Below are 26,574 nucleotides of genomic sequence, written 5' to 3'. Positions count from 1 at the left end.
CACGTCATCCTAAAACCAACGGAATGAATCGATTCTGCGAGCAAAGTTCTGACGGCGCGACTGCAGTGACGTCAGCGTCCAAAAGAGACGTGGCAGGCGCGAGGCCGAACGAGCGACGTCGCGGAGTGATCGTCACGTTGTTCGGCCCCATTCAGTCGGGAGGAAGTCGGCAGGAAGTCACGGAAAATACGGCAAATAACACCGCAGAGACAGAGACATGGCTTCTAATAACGGCTCATTCGGCAAATGGGAGGTAGTCAAGAAGGGCAAGAAAAGTAACGGCCCGGGAGGAGGCAAGAACCCGACTGACAAGAAGTCCGGCAGCGGCGGAAGGAAAGCCCTCGGTGAATCCAACCAACCATCGAGGCGTAAGCGAACCTGGCCTGATAGATCCGGAGCTCCGGGACCCCTTCGGCCCGTTACACAAGTTCAAATTAAGCCGTAATTGAAGCGCAGGTCATTCGCGGGTGTCTGGAGATTATTTCTTTATAGCAAAAGTAAAATCTGCCCCAATACGACAACAATAAGTGGCGATGTTTGACAAGCTAGCCCACGGAGATTAGCATAGCGCTGTAATTCTGCAGGGCTATTTATTAATTGCCCCCTGCGGGGTTTACTACTGCCGACAGTTTTACTCCGGTGCAGACAAAATGGCTTTAAATGACACGTTTTTGGCCACTTTAGGCTGAACTTTGCTGCCATTTACGGGGCAGCACGAAGAAAGTCTAATTAGCTCGCAGCAGCTTTTTAGCAGCGACCTAAGCGGCGTCATCGTTGTGGGCTCCCCGTCTTTAAAGCCACTTTAGCGGCTCCTTGGGTGGCTTTTTACCGTTGGGACGAATTATTCACATGTTTAGTATAAAGAGATGATGAGTGTTAAACATTTAATCGGTAATTTATCTATCTCAAATGCCCCCATTAGCATTTTAAAGGCTGTCAAAGAACACAGCAATTATGTCATTAATTAGGGAAATGAGAGTTTGACGTTAATGAGTGCAATAAAATGACATAAACCCCCCAAAACACTAGTGCAATACTAGTTTCAGGTCGGTTTTACAGTGGAATAAAAAGACAGATAGGAAATTAATTAATAATAGAAAAAATAATCAATTTAGTTGATGTAATTATAAGTTGATAAATCTGCAAACAAGCAAGTATGTTTCAGAATTAGTTGGTGTTGAATTAAGTGGAAAACAGACTTAGCAGACATTTTATGCCAGTTATTAAAAAGCATTCTGCATCACTTCTATTCTGAAGTTACACAACAGTGTTAAACGCTGTAACAAAGCTCACGCCAAGCACACGGAAGCCTCGAGAGGCTTTGGAAGGTTTCTGTTCCACGAAGCCGGGGCTGCATTTTGTCTGCAGTCGCAACAATTTGTCGGTGCTTTCCGTCAAAGCAAAGGTAGCTATCGTCTACATGAGGTAAAACAGGCAAAAGTCTATTTTAACAATAGATATGAGGATACTTGCAACGCAGCTGGGGCTTAATAGTGTTGCATATATTATCACTGGAATATTAATCTTGTAGGAGGGTGAGGCACCAGAATATGAGCGGAAGGAAGGAGGAGATGTCAGTTGGTTAATGGAGCAACCTTATTTCAGAAGCCTGGGTGGAGCTGTCGGACCGCGCACGAAGCCAGAGGAGGTGCAAAAGAAGCTCTAACCTCTTATTTTCTCCCCCAGTGCCGATTAAGATGTCAGAGACTCTGTACGACGGCTTCGATAAGCTCGGAAAGAAGCAGAACAAGGAGCAGGTTCCACCAGCAGGCGATCCACAAAAGAAGAAACCCTCAACAAATAAAGCCTCCAAGACTTCGAGCACCAGCACCACGGTCACCCGAGAGACTCACAAGAACCTGGCAGAAGCCTTTAAAGCTGTGAGTAAAGCTGGATTTTCTTCTCCCCTTGTTGTTAGCAAATTTTATTTTGTTCATAAAAAGCTCAGGTTGTTTATCCCAAAGAATTCCCTTTGATGATGATAGTCTCTATAATGGCCTTTGAAGGAGGCCTTGTTGACGAGGACATAAATGAAGCCGTTGATGGTGGTATTTTTAAACCGGTCACATGCTGGCTGCTCTGCACATCCCAGCCATGTTGTGTGTGAACTCCTGTCTTCTCTCTCGCTTCCTCTCATAGTTGGATGTTGGAGACCTCAAGCAGCAGTTGGCTCACAGTCAAACCCTGTTTCCAGAAAACCCCTCAGTGTGGTTCAAAGACCTGGCAGGATACCTAAACCTCAACCTGGTGGCACCGGACACTGGGCCCACCCTCACAAACCACCCTCATGGTCGGTCTGCCGGTCGACTGTATTGAGCAGGTTTTATCCTGTCAGTGCTGATTTCCTCCCTTCTCACCTGTCTCCAGACTACCCTTACTGCCTGACTGGGAAGGAGCTGAAAGGCATTATTAAGGGTTTAATCGGACGCTGCGCTGCCATCCTGCCAGATTTATTGGACCACTGTGTTTATACTATGCTCAGGGAACTGGACAGACAGTCAGGTAATGTTCATTCATCGGCTCTTACGGACGGTTTGGGGCTGCAGAACCAGAACACAGGCGTAACTCATCTGGGTTTTCAAACTGGGTTTTAAATGTCCTCAGAGGAGGTGGTGTTTCTATAAAAAGACACTCTAAGAATAGATGAAATCAAGAGGATTCTTTCTGTTTCCAGGGGAACCTCTGCATGGCTACCGAGTTTGTATTCAGGCAATCCTACAGGACAAACCTAAAATAGCCACTCAGAACCTGCCGGAGGTTTGTCCCATCTTGTTTTTGGGTTCATATCTGACTTTGCTGTTTCACATCTCACCTCAGACTTGGAAGGTTTGAATAATGAGCTTTGCTTCCTCTTTAGTATCTGGAGCTCCTGCGGACAGTCCAGAATCGTCCTGTGAAGGGTTTGACCGTCATGTGGGCTCTCGGCCAAGCTGGGTTTTACGATCTCAGCCAGGGGCTGCGAGGTAAAACGACGCACATCTTGTCGACACCCAGCTGAGGGGATTATGTCACAAAATGTCATCTCTTTAATTGTCTTAAATCCTTATTAAAGCGCCACATGAGCACCAGCTCCCACAGTCATGAGCCTGAACTTGTGAGAACGTTAGAAGCATCTTAAGCTCGGGGGCTTTATCGAGTACTTAACAAGTGTTCTGGGAAACCGCAATAACAAAGTGCATCTGCAAAGGAAGACAGCGAACCCTTTTTCAGAAAAGCAAAGCCAAATGTTGGAAAAGAGATCCTCTCAAATCCCTCCTTGGAAACACGTTAATTATGGTCTCAAGGAACCAGGAATCTTCTACCGGGGCTCTGCTCTACAAATTAACACGAGTGTTTGAAGATGCCGACTGCAGACGTGATGTTTGACAGAAGTTGGGCTTCTTTGTCTTCCAGTGTGGTTGGGGATCATGCTTCCTGTGCTGGGGGTCAAGTCCCTGTCAGCTTACGCCATTGCTTATCTGGAGCGACTCCTCCTGTGAGTAGCTTTCCAGTCAGAAAATCCTGCATTTGGGTCTAAAACATCCACTTTTGTTTTATTTCTGTGCTAATGATTTCCTCCTAGGCTTCACACAAATCTAACAAAAGGATTTGGAATCATGGGGCCTAAAGAGTTCTTCCCTTTGCTGGACTTTGCCTTCATGCCCAAGAACGCCCTGTCCCCCAGGTGTGTTGCTTAGTCCCATCAGCCCTTTTAGAAAGATGCAGGTGAATTAAGGCTGGTTGAGTTTAGTTTGGCTGTTGAGCTGCACATGATGTCGGGATGGAAGCGGACAGGAGGAGAGACCATATACAAGGTTATTAAAGTGTCACGGCTGGAGAGGCCTGGTTTATTATAGTGATGTGTGAGCGCCAGGAGTCTAGTGTGGCACTATTATGGGATAGGAGGAAGGGACGTGACGCGTTTGTGTTCAGTCTGCAGGAGCAGCTGCGGCACCTGTACCCTCGGATAAAGGTGCTGTCGTTTGGGGCCAAGCCCGAGAGCACACTGCACACGTACCTGCCGTCGTTTCTGTCCCGAGCCACGCCGCACTGCCCCGACGACATGAAGAAAGAGGTGAGGGCCGAGCGGCCGCCGCTCGACTCAACCAAGGGCGGGAATGATGGGATGGCGGTAACGCTCTCCCTCTGTCTCCTGTGCAGTTGCTCAGCAGCATGACGGAGTGTTTGTGCGTGGACGTGCAGAGTCTGGGAGTGTGGCGGCAGCTCTACACCAAACACCTGGCTCAGTCCAGGTGAGTCCCGGCAAATATCGACCTTTATCATGTCCCCATGAAGAGAGGCCCCCCCCCGCCCCCCCGAGTAGCAGCTAACGCTAACTCGGAGGCAGAAACGCCTCCTGATGTGTTCTTTGCATTTAGATATTTGTGAGCTGGTTGAAACAGTTTTTTCTCCTCCAGTTTGCTGCTGAACCACTTGTTAAAGTCCTGGAACACTCTGCCCCCAAAGGTACGTTCCCGCCTTTCTGTGGCCCAAAACTGCTGTTTGCAGAGTTTGAATTTGCCGTCGCCCTTCCTGAAAAAGACGCAGCGAGATGGGAACGAGAGCACATTTAAAAAGGCTTTTAATGAATTTAAACCTGCTTTGATTTCACGTTCAGCTTCGGAAGAATCTGGAAGAAACGATCCAGTCTTTCCGAGTCACCAATGAGGAGATGCGAGACGCTGTTGGATCTCAGGACCTTCAGGACTGCAACAACCTGTGCCAGGTCAGTTCTGATGTGCAGCTTTACTGCCTCCACGGGGGGAGCTTGTGTTTAGGTTCCGTACCCTCCATGAAAGGAGGACAACTCGAGTCCTCACTGGTTTCTCTTCTCCGTAGAATCTGCAGGTGAAGATGCAAGGTCGAGGTTTCCCCTGGTCCAAGCTGCTCATGGTCCTGCTCGTGTTTGCTGCAAGCTTCGTTGCTCACGACGTCAGGACCCACGGCTCGTTCGCAGGTCCGTCTCAGGCGCGACCACGCATCTGTGTGCCTTTGAGGTTTTAACCCCGGACGTGTGCGTTTCAGAGTCCACCACAGCCAGGCATCTTCAAAGGTCAGGGGTCACGGGCGTCTCCCAGCAGGCCTGGAGCAAAATCACAGTCTACACCAAACAGGGCTTCAGGTACTCCCCAGTCCGCTTGTCTCAGCAGGGGTCCCCAGTCAGACGGTGCTCAGGTGTTTCTGTTCTTTTCTCTTTGTAGCTGGCTGGAGAAAAACACACCTCACTATTACTCTGAGTGTGCACGGGTTGTGGGGCCGCTCATCGAACGGGGCTGCGAGAGAATAAAGACGGCAGCCGTCTTCACGTCAGAAAAGGGCGTGCAGATTATTCTGTGGGTCCGAGAGAAGACCCCACAAGCCATAGAATGGGTAACTGGATGGAGCGCGCCACGAACGGCGCTAATTATTAGTGAAGCTTGTCTCACACGCGTCTGTCTGTGCTCAGGTTTCTGCCAATACTCCAGACAGTGTTTTCCAGCTGTTGGCCTACTTGAAGGAGCTGCTGCTGCTCCTCCATCAGAACTACATCCTGCCTGCCCTGGCGTACCTCTCCGCCCTTTTACACAGAGCGTGGATCAGCCTACAGGACTCCTGCAAGTCAGTACCCAGGTCTTACTGAGCCGGGCTGAGCGGCGCTCCATCACATCTGTGCTAGCAGACGTGGCGGCGCTGTTATCACAGGCAGCTGTTGTGGTTAACGATTTAGGAATGAGTCTCATGTCCTCCTCTGTTGCTCTGCAGCGGCGAGGTGTCCGTGTCGTGCCTGCAGGGCCACGCGCTGTCTTTCACCAACTCCACGTGGCAGCTGCTCCAACACGCAACATCCGCCATCCAGACGTGGGCCCAGGAGCTGCTGACACGGCCGTGAGCTCGTTGATGCTGAGCAACGCTCACGCAGGCCAAATAAATGTGAAGATGTCCGCACACACACACACACACACACACACACACACACACACACACGACCCATCTGTGGCTGCCTTTCAGTGCTCCAGCTGTCCTCCACAGCTGCTCTTGGACACTGTGAGTCTCCCTCAAAAACAGACTTTTTTTTTAATCTCCTATTTCGGAAAATCAATTAAAAAAATCATTTTCCCGGTGGATCGATGTCATTTTGTCTCTGCCGGTTTTTTACTGCAGACCTCAGCTGTTGCTTCAACCTTCAGGTTCAACCTATTGTGTAACTTTGTAGTTGATTTCTACGACGTTTTTATTTAACAATGTGAAAAGTATTATTTGAAACTCGGTAAATTACAGGGAAATGACCAAAACAACCCTTTCACCCGTTCTCCACATTGCTGTGCTGTGGGCTCGGGTCCCGTGGACCTCTCGGAGTGTGAAATAGGCTTTTCTTGCCTCCACGACTTTATTTATTCCCAAACTGCTCATCGTTACCTGATGTAAAAGCATCTTTCACAAAGAATGATCAGCTCTGTGCGCGTGAATCACGCATCTCCTTCACGTTGAGACGTGTTGACTGGGAATAAACTGGATCAAAACTATCTGATCTGGTTCCCAAAGTGTTAATGAGATCTTTGAATGGATACGAGTGTCTTAGCAATGTAAATGATTTATAATAAAGAGTTCAATCCCGCCTGTTTTCTGCACTGCTTCAGGAAACGTGATGGACGCCTCGTTTGGTTTTTAATTACGTATCCTTGATGACTGGAGATTGGTGCCTTCAGCCTGGCTTAAATTAAATTAGCTATGAGAAAACTGGGATGTCCTGAGTACTGAAACAACCTCCAACATACAGCAAACGTAGGCAGAGACTGTCGCACATATAGAAACAGCAATAAATATTTGTATGGATCACAATATTGGACTTTTGGATGAAGTAACATTGTCCACATCAACCCCAGCACAGGTGCTATCTGTGATGTCATCAGTCACATGTGTCCTTTGGTGCGGCTCCTTCGATGGAATCCGTATGAGCCCGGCCAATCACGTCGCGGATTCAGAAATTCCAAAGCCAATCGTCTGCGTGATTGCATCTTTCAGCAGCGAATCGGAGATCTTTCAAAAACCAATTAAACTGTAAAGTCAATCTTTTCAAAAGCCAATGGATTATTTAGAATTTATTTACAATTGCTTATTCCGGACATCTCCGGACATCATCATCATCATCATCACTCAGTTATAGGGACCCCCCATCACCCCTGTTCCAGCCTCTCAGCGTCCAGGGTCAGCTGTTGGAGCAGGTCCAGGCCTTGAAGTGTCCGGGGACAGAGGTGGACACCTGCCTGTCCGTCACCATCACGCCGACTGCTGAAAGAAGCACAACAGCGCCCCCAGCTGGTGAGGAAACTCAGCGTCAGCAGCAATAATTCAACACTGATCATCACAGAAACTGTGATGATCCTTCAAGATTTCATCCATGATCAAACATAAAACGACTCACACACACTCACACACACACACGCTCTCTCACACACACTCACACACACACACACACACCACACACACACACACACACACGCTCTCTCACACACACTCACCCTCATCTCCTCACACACCTACACAGTGAAAGACGTGTTCAGCATCCTTCGATAGCTCAGCGGTAGAGCGGAGGACTGTAGTGGGACCATCACAGGAATCCTTAGGTCGCTGGTTCAAATCCGGCTCGAAGGAAGGCCTTTTGTGTGACCTGCTGATGTCACTCCTGCTCTGACACTGTCAAAAACAGCTTCCTGGAGCAGCCAATGTCTTCAGAAACTCACCTCATTCATTCCACAGGAGACGAAGTGAGTCTGAGTGACTCGCAGGAGCCGAACCTTCAGACAGTGAATGTTCATATTTCACAACACCACGATGTCACATTTGACCTGGGTTCTCCGGAGTAGAACACTAACAACAGCTCCTGGGTTGCTGGTTTGAATCTGGCCTGATGGGAAACCTTTTGTTGCCAATAGAATGTATAATGAGATCAAAGGTGCTGTTTGGCCCTCAGGGGCCTGGAGTCAGCTCCCTCCTCCCCACTGATGGCTCGTTTATTGATGTTTGATTGTTTCTGTGCAACATGTAAAACCTTCAAGCTGGATTTGAACTGGCAACTCAAAGAGCCCTGTTACAGAGGCACAACAGGCCTCTGCTACCTGCTCTGCTCTGGCTGTTGTGGACAGTGTGATGGTGTCAGAGCAGGAGTGACATCAGCAGGTCACACAAAAGGCCTTCCTTCGAGCCGGATTTGAACCAGCGACCTAAGGATTCCTGTGATGGTCCCACTACAGTCCTCCGCTCTACCGCTGAGCTATCGAAGGATGCTGAACACGTCTTTCACTGTGTAGGTGTGTGAGGAGATGAGGGTGAGTGAGAAGGTGTGTGTGTGTGTGTGTGTGTGGGTCGTTTTATGTTTGATCATAGAAGAAATCTATGATCAAACATAAAGAGATCATCATCCTCTTGTGAACCTCTGAACAGGTATAAATGACCCCGGATGTCGTCTATCCAGAAGTGACGTCATCCAATCAGTCAACCCATAAACTCCTTGTCAAAATCCACGGAGGTGTCCGGAATAAACAGCGGGCAGATTTTTAAATTCTAAATAAACTCTAGGATCGATTGGCTTTTCCAAAGATTGAGACCGCAGTTTAATTTAAGCCGGGGAACACTGTCGAAAGATTGAATCGCGCAGACGACTGGCTGGGTTTATCCAGCTTTGCGCTCATCGGGTAATCGAAGGAGCCGAAGGGGGTCGCGCACTGATGACATCACGTACACTACAGTACGTAACTACGTTAGGGTGTTTTGGTTAGTTGAAGATTCCAAAACCCAGAACAATCTTACCTTCTGATACATGTAGTGCCTTTCTTCAGGTGAGGAACAGACCATTTATCTTCATGACCCACTGACAGAGCCCAACCGATCCAGGTTGAAGTTAAACCAATGTTTTTAATATGAAATCAAACACTAGTCCTCCCAGAAAATCACACACAACCAAAATAAAGTCGAAAGTGTCAATGTTGTTTCTTATTATTGCTGCAGTTTTGCCCAAAGTAATGAAATAAGTGCTCTTTGAGTAGTGCTGTTCAAGGATTTTAATATTTTTCTTTCCAGCATTCTCTAATGTTGGCTGCAATAATTCATTAAAGCAGAAACACACTAGGTACCTTAAACATCCCAAAAAAGCATTGTTATGCCCCCCTGTAAACACCCTACTGAATGTAACATGTCCGGAATAAGCAGCGGGCAGATTTTTAAATTCTAAATAAACTCTAGAATCGATTGGCTTTTCCAAAGATTGAGACCGCAGTTTAATTTGCTGTCCAGAAATTAGTCGCACAATCGATTGGCTTTTGGAAAGTTTGACTTTACAGTTTCTTTTTGAAAGATCTCCGATTCGCTGCTGAAAGATGGAATCACGCAGACGATTGGCTTTGGAATTTCTGAATCCGCGACGTGATTGGCCGGGCTCATACGGATTCCATCGGAGGAGCCGCACCAAAACCTTCGGCAGAAGTTCTCTGTTGGGAGCTGAGGAATCTGGAGCTTGTGTGACCTTGTAAAAAATGAAATAAAAATAGATTTTTCAACAGTGCGGATTGTAATTGGTCTTTTATTGCATTTTCCTTTTTTTAAAAAAAAAAAAAAAAAAAAAAAAACCATTTAGGCCAATTTATATATTACAAGGATCTTGTTTTTTTCAATGAAATAACAATTAGAGATTTAATTTTGGGGGGCATACTGGACTCTAAAAGTTGCTCCGTTTTAAATGATCTGTGTCCTCTTTCACTGCTGCTACTCTTCAGCATTTTGACACTGACTCATGGATGAAATGATCACTGAGTGGAAGCTGATCCATAATCTCGATCTGATGATGTCACATTAATCAAGTTTCCGCGATCAAAAGGACTCATTTGGTTTTAAAAAAATTCTCCTTCGAGCCGGATTTGAACCAGCGACCTAAGGATTCCTGTGACCGACCCGCTACAGTCCTCCGCTCTACCGCTGAGCTATCGAAGGCGCCGCAGTGGGTCGCGCACTGATGACGTCACGTACACTACAGTTTATGGGTTGACTGATTGGATGACGTCACTTCTGGATAGACGACATCATCATCATCATCATCATCATCATCATCATCATCATCATCATCATCACTCAGTTATAGGGACCCCCCATCACCCCTGTTCCAGCCTCTCAGCGTCCAGGGTCAGCTGTTGGAGCAGGTCCAGGCCTTGAAGTGTCCGGGGACAGAGGTGGACACCTGCCTGTCCTTCACCATCACGCCGACTGCTGAAAGAAGCACAACAGCGCCCCCAGCTGGTGAGGAAACTCAGCGCGTCAGCAGCAATAATTCAAGATTTCATCCATGATCAAACATAAAACGACCCACACTCTGTCACACACACACACACACATGCTCTCTCACACACTCACCCTCATCTCCTCACACACCTACACAGTGAAAGACGTGTTCAGCATCCTTCGATAGCTCAGCGGTAGAGCGGAGGACTGTAGTGGGACCATCACAGGAATCCTTAGGTCGCTGGTTCAAATCCGGCTCGAAGGAAGGCCTTTTGTGTGACCTGCTGATGTCACTCCTGCTCTGACACTGTCAAAAACAGCTTCCTGGAGCAGCAAATGTCTTCAGAAACTCACCTCATTCATTCCACAGGAGACGAAGTGAGTCTGAGTGACTCGCAGGAGGCGAACCTTCAGACAGTGAATGTTCATATTTCACAACACCACGATGTCACATTTGACCTGGGTTCTCCGGAGTAGAACACTAACAACAGCTCCTGGGTTGCTGGTTTGAATCTGGCCTGATGGGAAACCTTTTGTTGCCAATAGAATGTATAATGAGATCAAAGGTGCTGTTTGGCCCTCAGGGGCCTGGAGTCAGCTCCCTCCTCCCCACTGATGGCTCGTTTATTGATGTTTGATTGTTTCTGTGCAACATGTAAAACCTTCAAGCTGGATTTGAACTGGCAACTCAAAGAGCCCTGTTACAGAGGCACAACAGGCCTCTGCTATCTGCTCTGCTCTGGCTGTTGTTGACAGTGTGATGGTGTCAGAGCAGGAGTGACATCAGCAGGTCACACAAAAGGCCTTCCTTCGAGCCGGATTTGAACCAGCGACCTAAGGATTCCTGTGATGGTCCCACTACAGTCCTCCGCTCTACCGCTGAGCTATCGAAGGATGCTGAACACGTCTTTCACTGTGTAGGTGTGTGAGGAGATGAGGGTGAGTGTGTGAGAGAGCGTGCGTGTGTGTGTGTGTGAGTCGTTTTATGTTTGATCATGGATGAAATCTTGAAGGATCATCACAGTTTCTGTGATGATCAGTGTTGAATTATTGCTGCTGACGCTCTGAGTTTCCTCACCACCTGGGGGCGCTGTTGTGCTTCTTTCAGCAGTCGGCGTGATGGTGAAGGACAGGCAGGTGTCCACCTCTGTCCCCGGACACTTCAAGGCCTGGACCTGCTCCAACAGCTGACCCTGGACGCTGAGAGGCTGGAACAGGGGTGATGGGGGGTCCCTATAACTGAGTGATGATGATGATGATGATGATGATGATGATGATGATGATGATGATGATGATGATGATGAAACCTGAAGACAAGTTCCTGCTGCAGAGATCATCATCCTCTTGTGAACCTCTGAACAGGTATAAATGACCCCGGATGTCGTCTATCCAGAAGTGACGTCATCCAATCAGTCAACCCATAAACTGTAGTGTACGTGACGTCATCAGTGCGCGACCCACTACGGCGCCTTCGATAGCTCAGCGGTAGAGCGGAGGACTGTAGCGGGTCGGTCACAGGAATCCTTAGGTCGCTGGTTCAAATCCGGCTCGAAGGAGAATTTTTTTGAAACCAAATGAGTCCTTTTGATCGCGGAAACTTGATTAATGTGACATCATCAGATCGAGATTATGGATCAGCTTCCACTCAGTGATCATTTCATCCATGAGTCAGTGTCAAAATGCTGAAGAGTAGCAGCAGTGAAAGAGGACACAGATCATTTAAAACGGAGCAACTTTTAGAGTCCAGTATGCCCCCCAAAATTAAATCTCTAATTGTTATTTCATTGAAAAAAACAAGATCCTTGTAATTTATAAATTGGCCTAGATGGGTTTTTTTTTTTTTTAAAAAAAGGAAAATGCAATAAAAGACCAATTACAATCCGCACTGTTGAAAAATCTATTTTTATTTCATTTTTTACAAAAGGCTAAACAAGAAACCACTTTATGTAAGCTAAGATGACGAACGTGTGGCGGTCCGGAGGAAACACCTGTTCAGAATCTCATCAGATTCCGAGAGGAACCAAAGAAGTAAAGCCAACAAATCCAACTGTTATCATCACTCTTGTCAAACACGTGACCCTGAGGGACACACCGAGGCCGTCGCATGTTCCACACCTTCAGCTGTGAGCTGGAAAACCACGCAGATGTTCATCCACCTTATCGGGCCTGATTAGAAAAGAACTGGATCTCCACAAACTACAGCTGGTGTCAAAACAGAAAAACACGTCATGACCACAGGACGAGGCCCCGCTGGGGTCCCCGGCTTGCAGAACTGCTTTGATTATTACAAATATTGTGCAAGGATTTTCATTTGTTTCCCCGTCTGGTTTGGAATAAATATCTGTAAAGCAAGCAAGGACTCGTAGAGCAATTTTAATTTCTTTTTTGTTTTACGGCGTGAAACCCAACAATCACATTTGAGTGGAAAAAAAATGAAAAGTCAGGGTACAGTCAAGCTTACACAACTCTGCAGGAAGGGCTCAAAAGTAAAACTAATGTCAAATCGGGGGCAAAACATTAAAATTTTGAACTGTGGACAGGTGGAACAGCAGGGGCGACAGTCCAGTTTGAGAGGAAGATCCTGTCACCACAAAGTTAAATCACATTAGTTTTGGAGTTGGTTTTAGTAGCCTGGCAAGTTTCTACAGTAGTAAAAGAGTGAGACAGTTGTGGACCCAAATATTTACAGTCATTTTGTGCACTTAAAATCCTTCTGGACTGTTTGACCCTCCTCTGGAGAATCAGAGTTTATCTCTTCACACACAAGTATAAAAGAAAAGAAAATCCCATTCTTCCTTTGCTGTGGAATGAAATAACAGTGTTGTCACTCACCGAAAACTGAATGTTCAAAAGGAAATAAAAAACAATGTTGGTCTGGAGATCAACTGCGGGCGTTTCTGCTGGCGAGTAGGAATTAAAAGCGTAAAAATGTAGCAGGACAAAAAGAAAGCATAAAATAATTAAAACTGTTCATATTTCAGTGACCTAAAAAAAAAAAATTAAAACGAGAAGAAACGCTTCTCCATCACTCACCCAAGATGCATTTTATAAACAAAAATATATCCCCTTTAGCCGTGTGATTCTCCATCTCTAACTAGATACAATTAAAACTTTTTTACAGTGCTTTATCATTATATATCTTTGACGAACCTCGACGAGGGCCAGAAAGGTTAAGCCGTAAAGGTCTCTCCTATTGCAACGAGAAAGCTACGTCAAAAGAGATGAACGGTCCAGTTACTTTAGGATTCAAATTAAAGAGGAAAAACGCTAAAACAGGCGGAGACGATCAGTGTCAGAAACGCAAACGCCGGCTCTCCCCCCGTTTGGGAGCTCCTGATGTGGCGGTGCGGTGGTGAAGACGGCGCCGGGAGGTGAAGGGCTCGGGTTTACTGCTTGGTGTTGAGCTCGTTCTCCAGCTCCATGAGCTTCCTGGAAGCTTTGACCTTGTTGGAAACATCCTTCCCCTGAGAGAAGAGACGCTGGCGCTCCTTAAAGGTCAGGCTCTCCGGAGCGTCACTGGGGATGGAGTTCTCCTGCTCCTGACTGCAAACCCAAAAAACTTTACTCCTCAAACACTTTACAAATATCTCATTCGTTTTCCACATCGACTGTTTTCCGAGGAAAAGGGGAATTTAGTGGGAAGAGACAGGTCTCACCTCTTGGTCCATTTGTCCCGCGGGTCCTTGTAGACTTCTCCCGATCCTACAACTCCTGCTGAGTTTCCAGTGTACGCGTTAAATCCTGTCCGATGGCGAGGACAGAGCAGCGAGACGTGAGTCAGCATCTTTCATGAGCAGCTTTTGGTGCTGACAGAGAAGCTGCTGGGCCACGCCTGCCAGGATGGACGGCTCGTCTCAACGTTCCCACAATTTCAGCTAAAATGACCACAGTTTTGACTCCCGAGCCAAATCTGCACGTTTCCCGATGGGAGTGTTTGAGACGGAGCCCCTTCCTGGCGGACGGCAGCAGCTTCTCTGTTGACACGGTCGGATGTCTCCACAGACCAGCCCCAGCAGGAAGGGGGGAGAGGAAGGACCTGGAGAAGCTGCTGGAACTAGAGCAGCGAGCAGAGAGCCTCAGAAGGAGAGGAAGAGTCCCAAAGGTGTTAGAGAGCCATGCCCAAGCAGCAACGTTGGTCTGTGGACGCGTCAGTCTGAGGCCGAGGTCACAACAAACCCGTCTGCAGCTCAGATAATCTGTTTAATCTGGACCGGGGGGGGGGGGGTTTGTGACCTCGACCTCCGACCCAGAACAGTCAAACCTGTGGCTCCACCTGCCACCGTGTCGTCTCCATACCGGCTTCATCAACGTGTTATAGGAAAAGTGATGAGGAAATTATGTTTGGTTCAGGTTTGGGGTCAGAGGACGGTGGGGGGGTGGTGCTTCGTCTGAAACTGAAGCAGGGTGGAGTCAGACACGGTGACAGCGTGTGAACACACATGGATTTACTCAGCTGGCAGCTCTGAGGCTCCTTCTGGCTCCGAGATCTGAGGGGCGGAGTAGCGGCGGCCTCGGACCGCATAAACATAAAGCAACCGCAGCCTCGGCAACATTCCTGGGTGAAGGAAAACGACGGCAGAGAAAATTCCTCAAACAAAGTCTGAGGCTGGTTTCGGTGTTTTTGGCTGGCAAGTGTTTTTCATGGGCAGAAATAGTTCGGTCCGGTTTTACAGCGACTTTAATCTGATTAAAAACGCACACGAAACATAAATCACCCGGCCAGACCGGAGCTTGGGGAGCTGCCAGCAAATCCCGTAAACCCAACTCATCAAATACATGTGGCATCACATCATCAGCGACCCCAGAGACTCAGGTGGCACATGGTCACCTGAACCTGCTGCAGTGCCTTGTGGGAACTGTAGTTTAGTGAAGCTGCAGCGTTACTATAGCAGAGAAATAAAATGACAGGGCAGATGAAGAACAGCCAGTTCAGCTGGACAACAAGGCACGAACAGGGAGAAAGACACTTCAGGAGGACGATTAGACAGTGAGAGGCAGAGCGAGGACAACTCAAAGACACACACGGCAGAGCGCCACCTAGCGGAGGCAACAGGCAGGCAGCAAAAAGCAATAGATGAGGTTACTGGTGAGAGCCGCAGGCAGGCGGGTGCAGCGCTGGGGGTGAATGATGCGGGTTGGTCTTTGTGGGACACGGCACATGCAGATCTTAATCACGGGGGAAGTGGGGTGGGAGGGCGGGGGAGGGGCGGGGGCTGTTAGTCATTTCTTTGGTCTGATCTGAGTGGGAACGTCTCCCTGGATGGTGTTTTAGTACTGAGAGCAGCGGGGTGGAGCAGGGCTCTGCTGAAGCTGCAGTCCTTTCCTGGACTCCAGCTGATGTTGGTGTCTGCAGCTCGGTTTGTCTGTGGACGTTCAAAGTGAAACGGGGAGCTTCGCTGGGATGGACGGGTCATAGGGACGCGACCCTCCACCTGCATCTGGGACCCGACTCTTGTTTTACAGGCTAAATTCAGTCAGGACGCTTCTGTCACAGCTGCAAATTAATTAATGTGACATTTTCTCAGAATGAAGAAAATCGAGGAATATTTTCTGTTCCATTTTCTGCTTTGAGGACATTTGGGACGACTGATTTCTATTAAAATGAAGGATATAAAATGAGTCTGACCTCCCGAATCTACAGGCTTTTGGAAAAAAGGGACGCATGTCAACAAAAAATACTTGTTCAACATTTAAACCACGTAAAGCTCAAGATAAGCGGTTCTTTTAGAGGGAATAAAGGCTTAAGTGTGACCCCCTTCAGGATGACGCTGTAGCGGAGACCCGCCAGTAGGGGGGGGGGGGGGGGGCGCTCCGGGGGGTATACAGAAGATTTCTGGCTTTTCAAACAGCCACAGACAAAAAGAGTCCTCGCAGTCAATCTCCTGTGTTGGTGAAATGAGAGCCGACTGGAAGCGAGTGGGTGACAGCCGTGTAAAAGCCACTGATGCGTCTCCTTCCCTTTAAAGCAACACCGCTAAGCAGAGCCACGGGCTGGGGAGGGGTCGGGTCGGGTCGGCAGGCGGGCGGGCGGCGGCGGACAGCGGCCTCACCCTCCATCTAAAGCAGCCACAAACCAGACAGAGACGGCGAGCGACAACACCAACAGTACTACGAGTGGCTCTGACGGGTCCCAATCTGCGGCTTAAAGTGGCGGCGTGGTTATCGATTGCTTTTTGTGGTCGCCGGTGCCGGATGAGGAGAGGCACGGTGATTGGATGAGGGGAATTACCGGGAAGTGAATGAAGAACCAACATAAAGACGAACGAAACGGACAGAATCTGATTGGACCGAGGGAGAATTTTCACACGTAAAATCAACAGACACGAGTGAAGGACGGAGGGACGACGAAAATCCCTGGACAAACACTGAAAGAGGGAGAACGTAGACGTGGGAGTGAGAAGGTCACAAACGTCTACGGGAAAGGTCAAAATAAGGCGGAACTACTGAAGGATAAATGAAGATGAGTGAAAGAGGGAGGTGTGGGAGCTGTAGAGGGCGCTGTTGGAGCCTGACTCCTCCCTCCTCTCTACCTTTGTAGCCTCCTGTGGGGGTGATGCCGGGTTTGGCAGCAATGGGGGGGCCTGTACTGTTGGAGTTGTGGAATGGCGGCTGGAACGAGCCAGACAGGGCGATGCCATCAGAAACAGGGCGGGGCTTGCGCGCAGTGGGCGGCGGCTGAGGCCGGTAGTAATTAGGTGAGCCAGAGGCCGGGAGGTCGCCGTAGGACTTCCGGGTCGCCGACAGCTTCACCTGACCTGAGTGGCTGCCGCCGCCGCCGTTTTCACTGCGTCCTCGTCTTCGTCCTCGTCGCCCGCGTAGGAGACAAACTTGGCGGTGTAGAGCGTGTCGGGAGAGGTGACCTGGGTTTTGAGGTAGGAGGTGTTTCTCTGTGGGGGGGGCGGGGGCGTGTTAGTAGGGTTGTGAGGGGCAGGGGGTTGATAGTCCCGGGGCAGCGGGGGCCGATACAGACCCGCTGGCTCATCAGGCGTCAGCAGCTTTCTCTCGGCCTCCTCGTGCTGCCGGCGCCGCTCTGCTTCCAGGCGAGTGTAGTACTCTTCCTCCTGTCTCCTCTAGGGAAGGGACAACCCGTTAGTGAGCTCCGCTCTGACCGGCTCCAACGCCAGAAACCTTCAGGTGCAGCTACGGGTCCTATCCAGCACCGACTACAGTACCCCGCCTCGGTCCAACAGACCGCCCAACGCTGCTGGCTCCAGCCTCTCCAAACACAAGAGCAGACGGCGTCTACACTAATTCCACATGTTGGATCCGGATTGGAGGCTAACTAAATATCACGACGCATCAAAATGACTCGTTTGAGGACAAACTCGGCGTCACAAGAGTGCAGGAAATTGAAGGTGCTTTGATATGGGGCGGAGGGGTATCGTGTCCTGACTACATCACAACTCCCAGATGGAACCGTGGTTGTCCAACGTCACATCGGTGTGCCCCCAGCCCAACTATAGACAAAACCTCTACATATCAAGATCTAAGTTCATAAACAAAGCCATCATCATTTTCTTGCTCATGCTTCGACAGAAGCAACAACCGATTTCATTTGTATACAGACTAAAGTGATCCAGTGATCCTGCTCAGGGATCCAGTAAAAAGCATCTTTAACCAAAATGTGCTAAAACTTTTAAAGTGACCAAAGACACGAGCAGATCCTCCAACATTGGCTCAGCAGCATAAATAAGGGAACCAACCCTCCATCTACAACCTGGAGCGCCCCCCCGCCACACATCCTGGTCCAGACCCCCCCCCCGCCACACATCCTGGTCCAGACCCCCCCCCGTGTACCACCATCGGCCCTTCCCGCATCACTGTGCGAGTGTGTGCATGTGTGTAATTACTGTGCTCCTCAGGACTTTTCTGATTCCAGCTCACACTCTCCACCGTCTCCATGGAGACTAGACAGCTGGTAAAGACTGAAAGTGTCAGATTTGGCTGCCCCCACCCATGTGTTGGTGCTGCTCTCGGGTGCTGCGGATGGATCCGAGCGGCTTTCTTACGAGGCTGCCTCTGGAGAACCTGGGAGGGATTAGTGGGTGTGTGGGTTTGTATGAGCTGTTGGCAGAGGTGGTGATTATGTATGGTATGGATGGCTGATGTGGGGATGAGGTGGGGGTGAACGCTCGAGACTTTGATGTGTGTCATCGCATCGACCTATAAAAAACCGTGTGGTTTAACTGGAAACAGTGGGATGGGGGGGCGGCATTCCCTGGACAGCAATGCTGGATGGAAATAACATAAAAGTAGCAAAACCCCCTCAAACTTATCACCACTCCTTCAAAAAATGAAACAACTGTCAGACAACATCAAGACCACGGTGGGAGTCCCATGCTTTGGGGGGAGCACATACCACATCACAGCAACACATCACACTGAGGGGGGGGGGCGGGATGAGGACAGCAAACGACCATCTCTGTGATCCACTTTAGAGATCTGCTCATAAGAGCTGCGACCGTAAAGCCTTTCTGTGGGCTTTTAAACAACCAGTGGTGGCGGCGCTTCAGCAGATCACCAGGACGATGACGCCATGGCAACGACGACAGTGGAAATACACGGAATATGTTGGACACAGGACAGGGAGGACTGGGTGCGCTGGGACCACTGGTCATTTAAAAACACGTCATTCATCACGTGGACATGTGGCAGCTAACAGGTACATTCCTGCTGCTCATTAGCGAAGCAGAACCGCGGAGCGTCGTCTCATGCAGAAAACCAAAGGTTCTTCACCAACTCACTAAGCCAGACGGAGCATCGATGTGACCATTGAGCCTTATTCATAGTTTTCACACGATGTCAGAAAGGTTTAAACCAGTGGTTTTTAAACGGGGGGCAACATTATGGCGTGTGGGGGGGCTACTCTGAACACATGGTCATGATCTGTCCAGCAGATGGCGCTTATATTAAAGCTCGCTGCCTCAAACAGCAGCGGCGAGGACGGTCATTGAGAAATGCAAACATACACGAGCACGTTTTGGCTGCTAGCGCGGACGAGTTTGAGACGCTGCACCCTCCCACCCCCACCAGCTGCTAACACGGCTGCAGCCATTCACGCCTACATGTTAAACTCTAGCAGGGGAAAAGAAATTATTCTTAGGGCTTTGAAAAACTGCAAGTTATGTTGCAGCGACAGTTTTGAGGAAATATGCTGAAAGCAACTAATGTTGATGATTTAAAGTGTAATTTTCCCTGACTTCCCCTGCGGCTAAAACTCATTTTAATCCTCAAAAGGGGCCAATTGTGTATGCTGTTATTGTGGCGCCATGCTAAAGCGAGCGATTCTCCACACAGCCGACATCATTATACCGACCTTCTGGCAGTGGCTTTGCCCCCTTTTCAACGTCCGGTGCCCTTTTCTTTCACTTTCGTGGTTAAAAATAACCCTGGCGTTAAACTAACTGGTCTTGTTCATTCAGAATCGTGTCACTGAAAACTATGAATGGTTCAATGGACTAAACAGGTGGCAGATCAACTATACGCATGAAATGATCGCTCTCCGAGTTGTTCTGGACTTTAATACGGGCACAGAAATCATTGTCTCTGTTGAGCTGCTGCAAACTAACCTTCTCCTCCGCCTCTCGCCTGGATCTCTCCTCCTCCCTCCACCTCCTCTCCTCTTCCTGCTTTGCCCGCTCCTCTGCCTCCCGCTTGCGGATCTCCTCCAGTTGCTGCTTACGCCGCCGCTCCTCGTCCTGCAGCTGATCACGGAAACGCACGCAACATGGCACGCGGAGACACACACACACGTGGAGAGACAAAGATTCAGTGCACAGCCGAGCATACGCACGTGTGCACAAGCATTCACAAACATGTTAAAGGGCCTCGCTGAACGCCTCAACCGCTAACGTTGAGCTTCTGTTGTAGACTCGTCTCACAAAACTGCTCCAGAGGGGAGGAGCAGTGTGCACTGCAAACACACACAGCACAGGCAGACACACACTGCTGGACATGCAACAAGAGCGATGTAGTACGAGAAGGATGAAGCAAGCGCACCCAAAGTAACTGGCGAGTGCAGAAATGCAACACAATGCCACCCTGACACACACCCAGCGGGACGCACACTGAACTCCTGGGCTGGATGTAGATTAAAGGGCGAGTTCAACCAAGTTACAAAAGAACATATTGTGGTTGGACCTCCTCGCAGCACTGAGACAGGAAGTGCCGCGTTACACCCTCTTTCTGCTTTCATTTAAGATCAAAATGGACAGATTTTATTTGGATTTATTAGGCTTTAATTCATTTTATTTGTATTTTATCAGTAATCTTAACAAACTAACACTCATATTAAAGAAGAAAACGTGAATTCACACCAAACGTGACGAGATGCTTGATTTATATGTGCACATACTATAGTGCGGCAGAAGCAGACACTCCACAGATGTGAACCCAAGACCTTCAAACGTAAAATAATTCATATTTACTGAGCGATAAAATATGTGGTTCTGTTTTGGTTGTCCAGACCCTTTAAAGAAGCGCGTCCGGTTGCTCAGCTGGTCACACAGACGGACAGACAGATGGACAGTAACAGGATGGCTGTGCGGGCACGCCGCCGTGGGTCAGGGTCACCATGCATGGATGTTCAGTCTTGTGATGCATTCAGCCATGCAGGCACCACCTCCCTATGCACTCAAAACATCACTGCTGACCAGAACCACATGGGCTTCAGCTCGTCTAGTCCAGAACAAACAGGTTTTGTGTTGCTTTTGGAAACACCAATATTGATGGTTTCTAACCTGCAGCTTCACCCCCCCCCCCCCCGCAGTTGTTTTGAGTGGACAAAGAGATGGACGGCTTCCCAGCCAAACAACACCCAGGATGCCCTCCTTATGAGCTTTAGAGCTAATCATGGCACGGCCCTGCCTCCAACCCGATCCCACCCCCGGTGAAACGACAAGAGTAGCCCAGATGAGTGGGGGTAGGGGGACAGATAGGAAACACGGGCAGGTGGGCAGCCCAGACAGAAAACAGGAGGTGATGTAAGGGCAGGGAGAGGATACTGGTCATTAACAGGAAGAACATACCAAGTCTAGAACAGAGATAGCTGGAACAGCATTCTGCTGCTGAAGAAGAAGAGAATAGAGAGTAAGAGGGGGACAGATCGGGGGGAAAGAAAATACCCAAATCGTAAAAAGGAAGGTGTGTATCAAGAGAAGTCTGTTAGCAAAACCAAGAGGGAAGGTGAGAGGAGAAACTGAGGAGTAAAACACAGTAGAAAATAAATAGGTGGGGGGAACAGTAACGGGAACACAGTTGTTCTTTCTGCTGAGCTACGTTATTATCTACAAGGTCCGAACCCACAACAGTGCACCACCGCCACACTCGGAACACGACCATATTTAAGCTACATTTAAGAACTCTGAATCAATCATTTACTTGTTTCTTTATTTCATGACCATTTCAGTTTTCCTAAATAAATTCCTATATTCAGGACTGGAACTTAACTCTTATCAATATTAAATCCTATATTAGTCCCCTGACAAAAAACCAAATGTTAAGATTAGAATAATCAGATTATTGCTGTATATTATTGCCTATTCTGGCATATTTTAGGTCAAATGTTCAAATCTGGGTTTCCTCACACACGCTCACATCCTGACGTCAGTATTTCATTTGTTTAGAACCCTCACATTAAAGCTCCCCGTTCAATAACCCAGGTGAATCGTTTATGTCTTTGCTTGCCAGGTTAGAACCCCCCCACCCTCATCCAGCCCTCCACCCAGCTCAAATTAAGCAGCTCAGCGTGGCAAAGCGATGACAGAAGCATGTTGCAGATGCACATTGCAGTACATTCCGAGTGGGGGCGCTAGCGCGTTTCTCCTCCTTGAGATTGGGAGACAGTTTAGCGCCCCTCCCAGAATGTTTTCCTTTCGCCCAAACAGCACTTCATGATTTCTGCCCCTCCCGTATCACAAGTTCACCTGGCAGGATCGCTCTTATTTTTGCTCCATGACTTCAACCTTCTGCCGCGATGATCGCCCCCCCATCTTACCCTGGCTCTCTTCTCAGCCTCCAGCCTCTGCATGATCAGCATGGTGTCCACGTCCTCGTCGTCCTCCTCCTCGTCATCGTCGTCACTTTGTTTGGACTCCTGCAGGCGTTTCTGGAACTGCCACTCCAGCATCAGCTTCCTGAGGCGGTCGCTCTCCTCTGCTGTTCTCTCCGGCTTTGCCTACAAACAGAAGTGCTAAAGACATCACTGGGGGAAACTTCTTCTTCTCTTCATCGACCAGGTTAAGCCCGTCAACACCCCCCACGACTGCTATGAAGGTGTGCCTACCTGCAGCTCCTGGATCTCCTTGTCCAGCAGATCCACAATGTGAAGCTGCTGCTGTTTCTCAGCCTTCTCGCGAGCGTCTCGTTTCCAGGGGTCGGGCGATAAGCTGTCGCTGGACGTGAGTTCCTCCTTACTGATGGTGATGTACTGCAGGTCTCGCCTCTCGATGGTCCGAGGCTGCTGCTGCGGCAGTAGCTCCCGGATCACGGTGTCCATGCCTACGGGAGCCCGGATGATTATCTCACTGAAGAACATCTTAATCATGAAGGAGAGAAGCTGAGGCTCATTACCGGCAGGGTTGGGAGCGTTGCTGGGGGGAGGAACGGCCGAGCGCGGCAGGCTTGCCAGCTTCTCTGGTCTGGATGGGGGAGGCTGGGGGTGAGGAGGGGGGTAGGGCTGAGGCGGGGCCACAGATGCCATCGAGGGCTGGAGGTGTGGGGGAGGCATCGATCCTCCGTTGTTGTGAGGTTGGACGGGCACAACAGGATTGGCCCGGATCTGACCCAGCTTCCTTTCTTGCTCTCTTCTCTTTCTCTCTCTGGAAAACATCACCAATAAAACAGGAAAACTAATTACCGGACGCTTTCATACTGTAATTTTAGAGTTAAAAACTGTCCACCTCTCCATTAAAGTATCCAAAATAAAGGAACGCTACCTCTCCTCCTCCAGACGAGCCTTCTCCTTCTCATACCAGCGCTGCTGCTCTTCTCGTTTCTTACGGTCCGCAGTTTGCTGGGCGGTGACGGGAGAGATGGCAGCCGGCGGTGGGGGGAGTGGCAGGTCAGGCTGGGGGTCGTAGTGGTCATAGGGGTCGGGGTACGTGGTCGGTGGCGGCGGTGGTGGAGGGGGCAGGTCAGAGCGGGATGGTGCCTGAGCTGAGTGAGGCTGCATGGCGAGAGGGGCGTTGGGCGTCTTCCATCGCCCCGGCCCCGTTTTTTGGTTTGGGGTCTTGTTAGAGGAAGAAGAGGAGGCAGAAAAGTTGAGATGTTCCTGGCTGGATGTGGATGACTCCAGAGAGGAGGATACCTGTGGCTGTGGAGCCCAGTGGTCAGGCCCTCCGATCCCTGGAAGCACACATTTGTGTGTGAGACAGGTGGTTGCGATTATGGGTAATATGTTGACACAAAACAGCCGAATGTGGTGGTGTGACCAGAATTAATGATCTTATTTGTTAATTCAAAAGGCATTTATGGGCTGGGGACACTGGGACACATCGTTTCCTCCCTGTCATGAATCACAAATGCTGATCGAGACAAATAATATTAAACTGGCTGGAAACTAGTGCGACTCAAACACCAGTGAGTCTTAACAGAATGTTCCGCACTCCTGATCATCAAATTAGTGTTTGGCAGCTCGTCTCATATTAAAGAGCAGGAGAACAAAACAAATAACAAAGACATCATTTGTCGTGACAATATAGTGAAATCTAAAATATAAGAAGCAGGAAATCTAAATAATACTGTACAGTGCATCAAAACTGGAGTGCATCCCGTTCCATCGCTAATTTGTCCGCACAGACAAGTGATGTGGCCCATCTGAGGGTCCAGTCTTACCCTGCAGACCTCTCTGATAGTCCAGATCTCGCCCCTGGCTGTCCAGGTCCCGGAGCTGGTAGTCCTGCTGGTAGTGCTGCTGCAAGCGCTCCTCTGGCCGGAGCCCTCCTGGTGGAGGGTACATATCTTCTGAGAAGTGGCCGATGCGCTGAGGAGAGAAGGACAACGCTTGACAAAGCTGTTCCCTATGACGACGCTGTGGATTAGAGAGCCAATCCTGATTTTGGAATCCTGTGCAGCTGCTCTACCTGCATGCTGTTATGGATGTTGTCAACCACAGGGAGGCGCTCTCTGTCCTCCAGGCCCTGCCAGTGTTGAGGGGGCCCCTGCCCAGGGCCAACGACCCGATCCTGGCTCTTTGAGGCAGGTATGGTGAAATACTCCCTGGGGTAGGCTTGGGTGGGGATGGGGTAAGCCTCTGGGCGTGGAGGTGAGGGCTCATCCTGGTGAATTAAAGCAGAGATTATAAAAAAGAACAATAGTGAAGGACACGTTCATGTGTCAGAGAGGTCACTGCTTACATCTGCACAAAGGTTTCCAGTTGAGACGGAGGTGATCTTGGTGCCGGGTCCTCCGGGGTACGCTGCTTTGCCTGCTGGACTCTGGCCCTGATCTAACGGGGCAGAACACAACGTTTAAAACAGCCTGAGAGGCATTTACACACATACAGGAGGATTTAGCCAATCAGAGAACAGCAGAAAGATGCCAACATGCAGACCCTCAGAGGTAGACCAATATTTGCTTTGGCCGCCTCGGGTACTTTTACCATATCAGCATGAGGGGCTGAAAGAATTTCAGAATAATTCTGTTACTTTCCTGCCTGGTTTCGAGTGAATAGTCTCTTTATTTGTACGTTACCATTTATAACTTAAAATAGATGAAAAGGACACAAATAATCTGGTTCAGCTGATAAAGAATCATGGAAGTTGTAAAGAACATTCCTTTTTTAGAACTCATGGTTTTAACAGGAAATAATGTGAAAATACAAAATAGAATACATATAAAGAGAGTTGTTCCGTTTAAAGATAGGTAGATGTTTGGTATGTAGAAGGGCGTACTGGCAACGTTTGGGCTGGAGCGGTGGTCAGCCCGGTTTTTCAGGAGTCTGTCCTCACTGCTCATCTTCTTTGGTTCTGGGTAGGAATCCCAGCCGGCCTGCGTCCCCTCCTGAGAACCGTTCTGCACGGAGTTGTTGTACAACTCAAATCCTTCGCTCTTTGGTCGCAGCTTCCCATTCTTGTCTCGGCCTCGATCAGAAGCTGCATGTGAATAAATGTCAAGATTTTAGAGGTTAAATTGGAGAAATAAGACAGAAATGGGAATCTGGGCTTGTAGTTTCCTACCAAAGCGTTCACCTCTGGCAGAAATAGACCCCGGCCTTTAACTAAATGACCAGTGTTGGCAGTTCTTTTTCTTTTACTGCCTTACAAAAACTTTAATGAAGTGATTTCTGGCAGACGGGAGCCATCAAACTCCCAGGGCCAAGACCAGCCCTGCCAGAAGCCTTTTTAATAAATTTAAGGTGACATTCCTCAGCCAAAGATGAACGCAACTCTTGTAAATCTCATGTTTGTGTGCTGGTGATAACCACATGCAACTAAACACACCCACACACATCTGGCCGGGGCCACAAACACTCTTTACATTCTTCCGTCTGCAGGCCACATTTTGCTCCCGACACAGAAAACAACAAGGACACGTTGAGCAACTCTCTTCGTTCATGTACACACACACACACACACACACACGCACACGCACACGCACACACACACACACACACAAATGTACAATGCAGATATTAAACTGATAAAAATATGCAAGAAATGTGGAATGTATCATATTGCATGGCTGTAGAATGATTTTAAGATGTCCGTATTAGTCTTAAACAGAAGGATATTCTCTGTAATAATTATTCAATCAAATCGTTTCTTGAACAGAACAATTGTTCTCCTCTTTAATAAACTCATCCATGCTGTTGATTTAATGTTTGGTCGGGTTTAAAACGTAAAGCTTCAGCAGACGTTGGGTCTAAACATTGTGAGAGAGTGTGTGAAGAATGTGCTCACATCTTTGCATCATGGGGCTGGGCTGGTTGAGGAGTGTAGCCAGCCCATGATAGATGGCTCCCTGCTTGGCCACCTCCAGAGTCACAACGGAGCCTGTCCTCGTCATCAGCTCTGCTGCCCTGAACACACACACACACACACACACATATATATGACCCCTCTGGGTGATGAAGTGGGCCCGCTGGGCTTTAATTCTGCCCTAGTACGATGACAGGACAGGCTTTTCTGCCGCCACAGGTTCACAGGACCTTTTCTAATCCTCTAAATAGCAGAAGGGCAGATCACATTAGGTAATCCACCCTGTGTTTTTGATTGGATGCGACTGGAGGCAACATTAGTGCAACTCCCTGGAAACCAGAAATGCGATCCAAACCCGTCGTCAAAAGCATTCAAAGATGTGCGGTCACGATTTGAAAGGCTACAAATCTAAAATAATTTTCAACCTGTC

At 48.8% G+C, this 26,574-nt stretch overlaps 2 protein-coding genes, 1 long non-coding RNA gene and 6 other non-coding genes across 9 annotated transcripts in view; 5 read left to right on the top strand and 4 right to left on the bottom strand.

The window, feature by feature from the left end:
* Window positions 1-71: 71 nt before the first annotated feature.
* On the top strand, window positions 72-6,574 carry tmem214 (transmembrane protein 214). The gene is made up of 17 exons (XM_057017262.1): window positions 72-368; window positions 1,687-1,880; window positions 2,140-2,290; window positions 2,368-2,502; window positions 2,675-2,757; window positions 2,858-2,963; window positions 3,394-3,475; window positions 3,563-3,664; window positions 3,913-4,054; window positions 4,141-4,232; window positions 4,398-4,446; window positions 4,598-4,705; window positions 4,819-4,936; window positions 5,005-5,101; window positions 5,181-5,349; window positions 5,426-5,577; window positions 5,722-6,574. Exons 1-17 carry the CDS (start codon window positions 218-220, stop codon window positions 5,846-5,848), a joined length of 2,058 nt encoding a protein of 685 aa, XP_056873242.1. The 5' UTR covers window positions 72-217; the 3' UTR covers window positions 5,849-6,574.
* A 949-nt stretch (window positions 6,575-7,523) lies between these two features.
* On the top strand, window positions 7,524-7,611 carry trnay-gua (transfer RNA tyrosine (anticodon GUA)). Its single transcript is given in 2 exon segments — window positions 7,524-7,559; window positions 7,576-7,611. It is a non-coding gene; the product is annotated as a tRNA-Tyr (tRNA).
* A 541-nt stretch (window positions 7,612-8,152) lies between these two features.
* On the bottom strand, window positions 8,153-8,240 carry trnay-gua (transfer RNA tyrosine (anticodon GUA)). Its single transcript is given in 2 exon segments — window positions 8,153-8,188; window positions 8,205-8,240. It is a non-coding gene; the product is annotated as a tRNA-Tyr (tRNA).
* Window positions 8,241-8,654: 414 nt separating this feature from the next.
* Window positions 8,655-9,517, top strand: LOC130516360 (uncharacterized). The gene is made up of 2 exons (XR_008947462.1): window positions 8,655-8,795; window positions 9,311-9,517. It is a non-coding gene; the product is annotated as an uncharacterized LOC130516360 (long non-coding RNA).
* Window positions 9,518-9,854: 337 nt separating this feature from the next.
* trnay-gua (transfer RNA tyrosine (anticodon GUA)) lies at window positions 9,855-9,942 on the bottom strand. Its single transcript is given in 2 exon segments — window positions 9,855-9,890; window positions 9,907-9,942. It is a non-coding gene; the product is annotated as a tRNA-Tyr (tRNA).
* A 462-nt stretch (window positions 9,943-10,404) lies between these two features.
* Window positions 10,405-10,492, top strand: trnay-gua (transfer RNA tyrosine (anticodon GUA)). The gene is given in 2 exon segments: window positions 10,405-10,440; window positions 10,457-10,492. It is a non-coding gene; the product is annotated as a tRNA-Tyr (tRNA).
* A 541-nt stretch (window positions 10,493-11,033) lies between these two features.
* On the bottom strand, window positions 11,034-11,121 carry trnay-gua (transfer RNA tyrosine (anticodon GUA)). The gene is given in 2 exon segments: window positions 11,034-11,069; window positions 11,086-11,121. It is a non-coding gene; the product is annotated as a tRNA-Tyr (tRNA).
* A 574-nt stretch (window positions 11,122-11,695) lies between these two features.
* trnay-gua (transfer RNA tyrosine (anticodon GUA)) lies at window positions 11,696-11,783 on the top strand. The gene is given in 2 exon segments: window positions 11,696-11,731; window positions 11,748-11,783. It is a non-coding gene; the product is annotated as a tRNA-Tyr (tRNA).
* A 327-nt stretch (window positions 11,784-12,110) lies between these two features.
* Window positions 12,111-26,574, bottom strand: part of afdna (afadin, adherens junction formation factor a) — a 49,380-nt gene continuing 34,916 nt past the window's right edge. The window contains 15 exon segments of the mRNA XM_057017225.1: window positions 12,111-13,770; window positions 13,884-13,968; window positions 16,758-17,013; window positions 17,016-17,297; window positions 19,797-19,931; window positions 21,255-21,290; window positions 22,223-22,402; window positions 22,511-22,725; window positions 22,798-23,045; window positions 23,163-23,571; window positions 24,061-24,208; window positions 24,309-24,503; window positions 24,582-24,673; window positions 25,119-25,319; window positions 26,127-26,245. Coding sequence (XP_056873205.1) covers window positions 13,614-13,770; window positions 13,884-13,968; window positions 16,758-17,013; window positions 17,016-17,297; window positions 19,797-19,931; window positions 21,255-21,290; window positions 22,223-22,402; window positions 22,511-22,725; window positions 22,798-23,045; window positions 23,163-23,571; window positions 24,061-24,208; window positions 24,309-24,503; window positions 24,582-24,673; window positions 25,119-25,319; window positions 26,127-26,245 — 2,758 coding nt within the window. The 3' untranslated portion in view covers window positions 12,111-13,613.

The sequence above is a fragment of the Takifugu flavidus genome, chromosome 19 (assembly GCF_003711565.1).
Source record: "Takifugu flavidus isolate HTHZ2018 chromosome 19, ASM371156v2, whole genome shotgun sequence".
Lineage (NCBI taxonomy): Eukaryota > Metazoa > Chordata > Actinopteri > Tetraodontiformes > Tetraodontidae > Takifugu > Takifugu flavidus.
Note: the sequence above shows the minus strand (reverse complement) of the source record. Positions and strands in the feature narration are given on the sequence as shown.

What these genes read in the sequence shown, in the direction of transcription:
- tmem214 (XM_057017262.1), top strand. Translation starts at nt 218, where the DNA reads ATGGCTTCTAATAACGGCTCATTCGGCAAATGGGAGGTAGTCAAGAAG. An exon ending in ATCCAACCAACCATCGAGGC is followed by an intron (nt 369 to 1,686) that starts GTAAGCGAACCT and finishes TTTCTCCCCCAG; the next exon opens with TGCCGATTAAGATGTCAGAG. An exon ending in TACACCAAACAGGGCTTCAG is followed by an intron (nt 5,102 to 5,180) that starts GTACTCCCCAGT and finishes TTCTCTTTGTAG; the next exon opens with CTGGCTGGAGAAAAACACAC.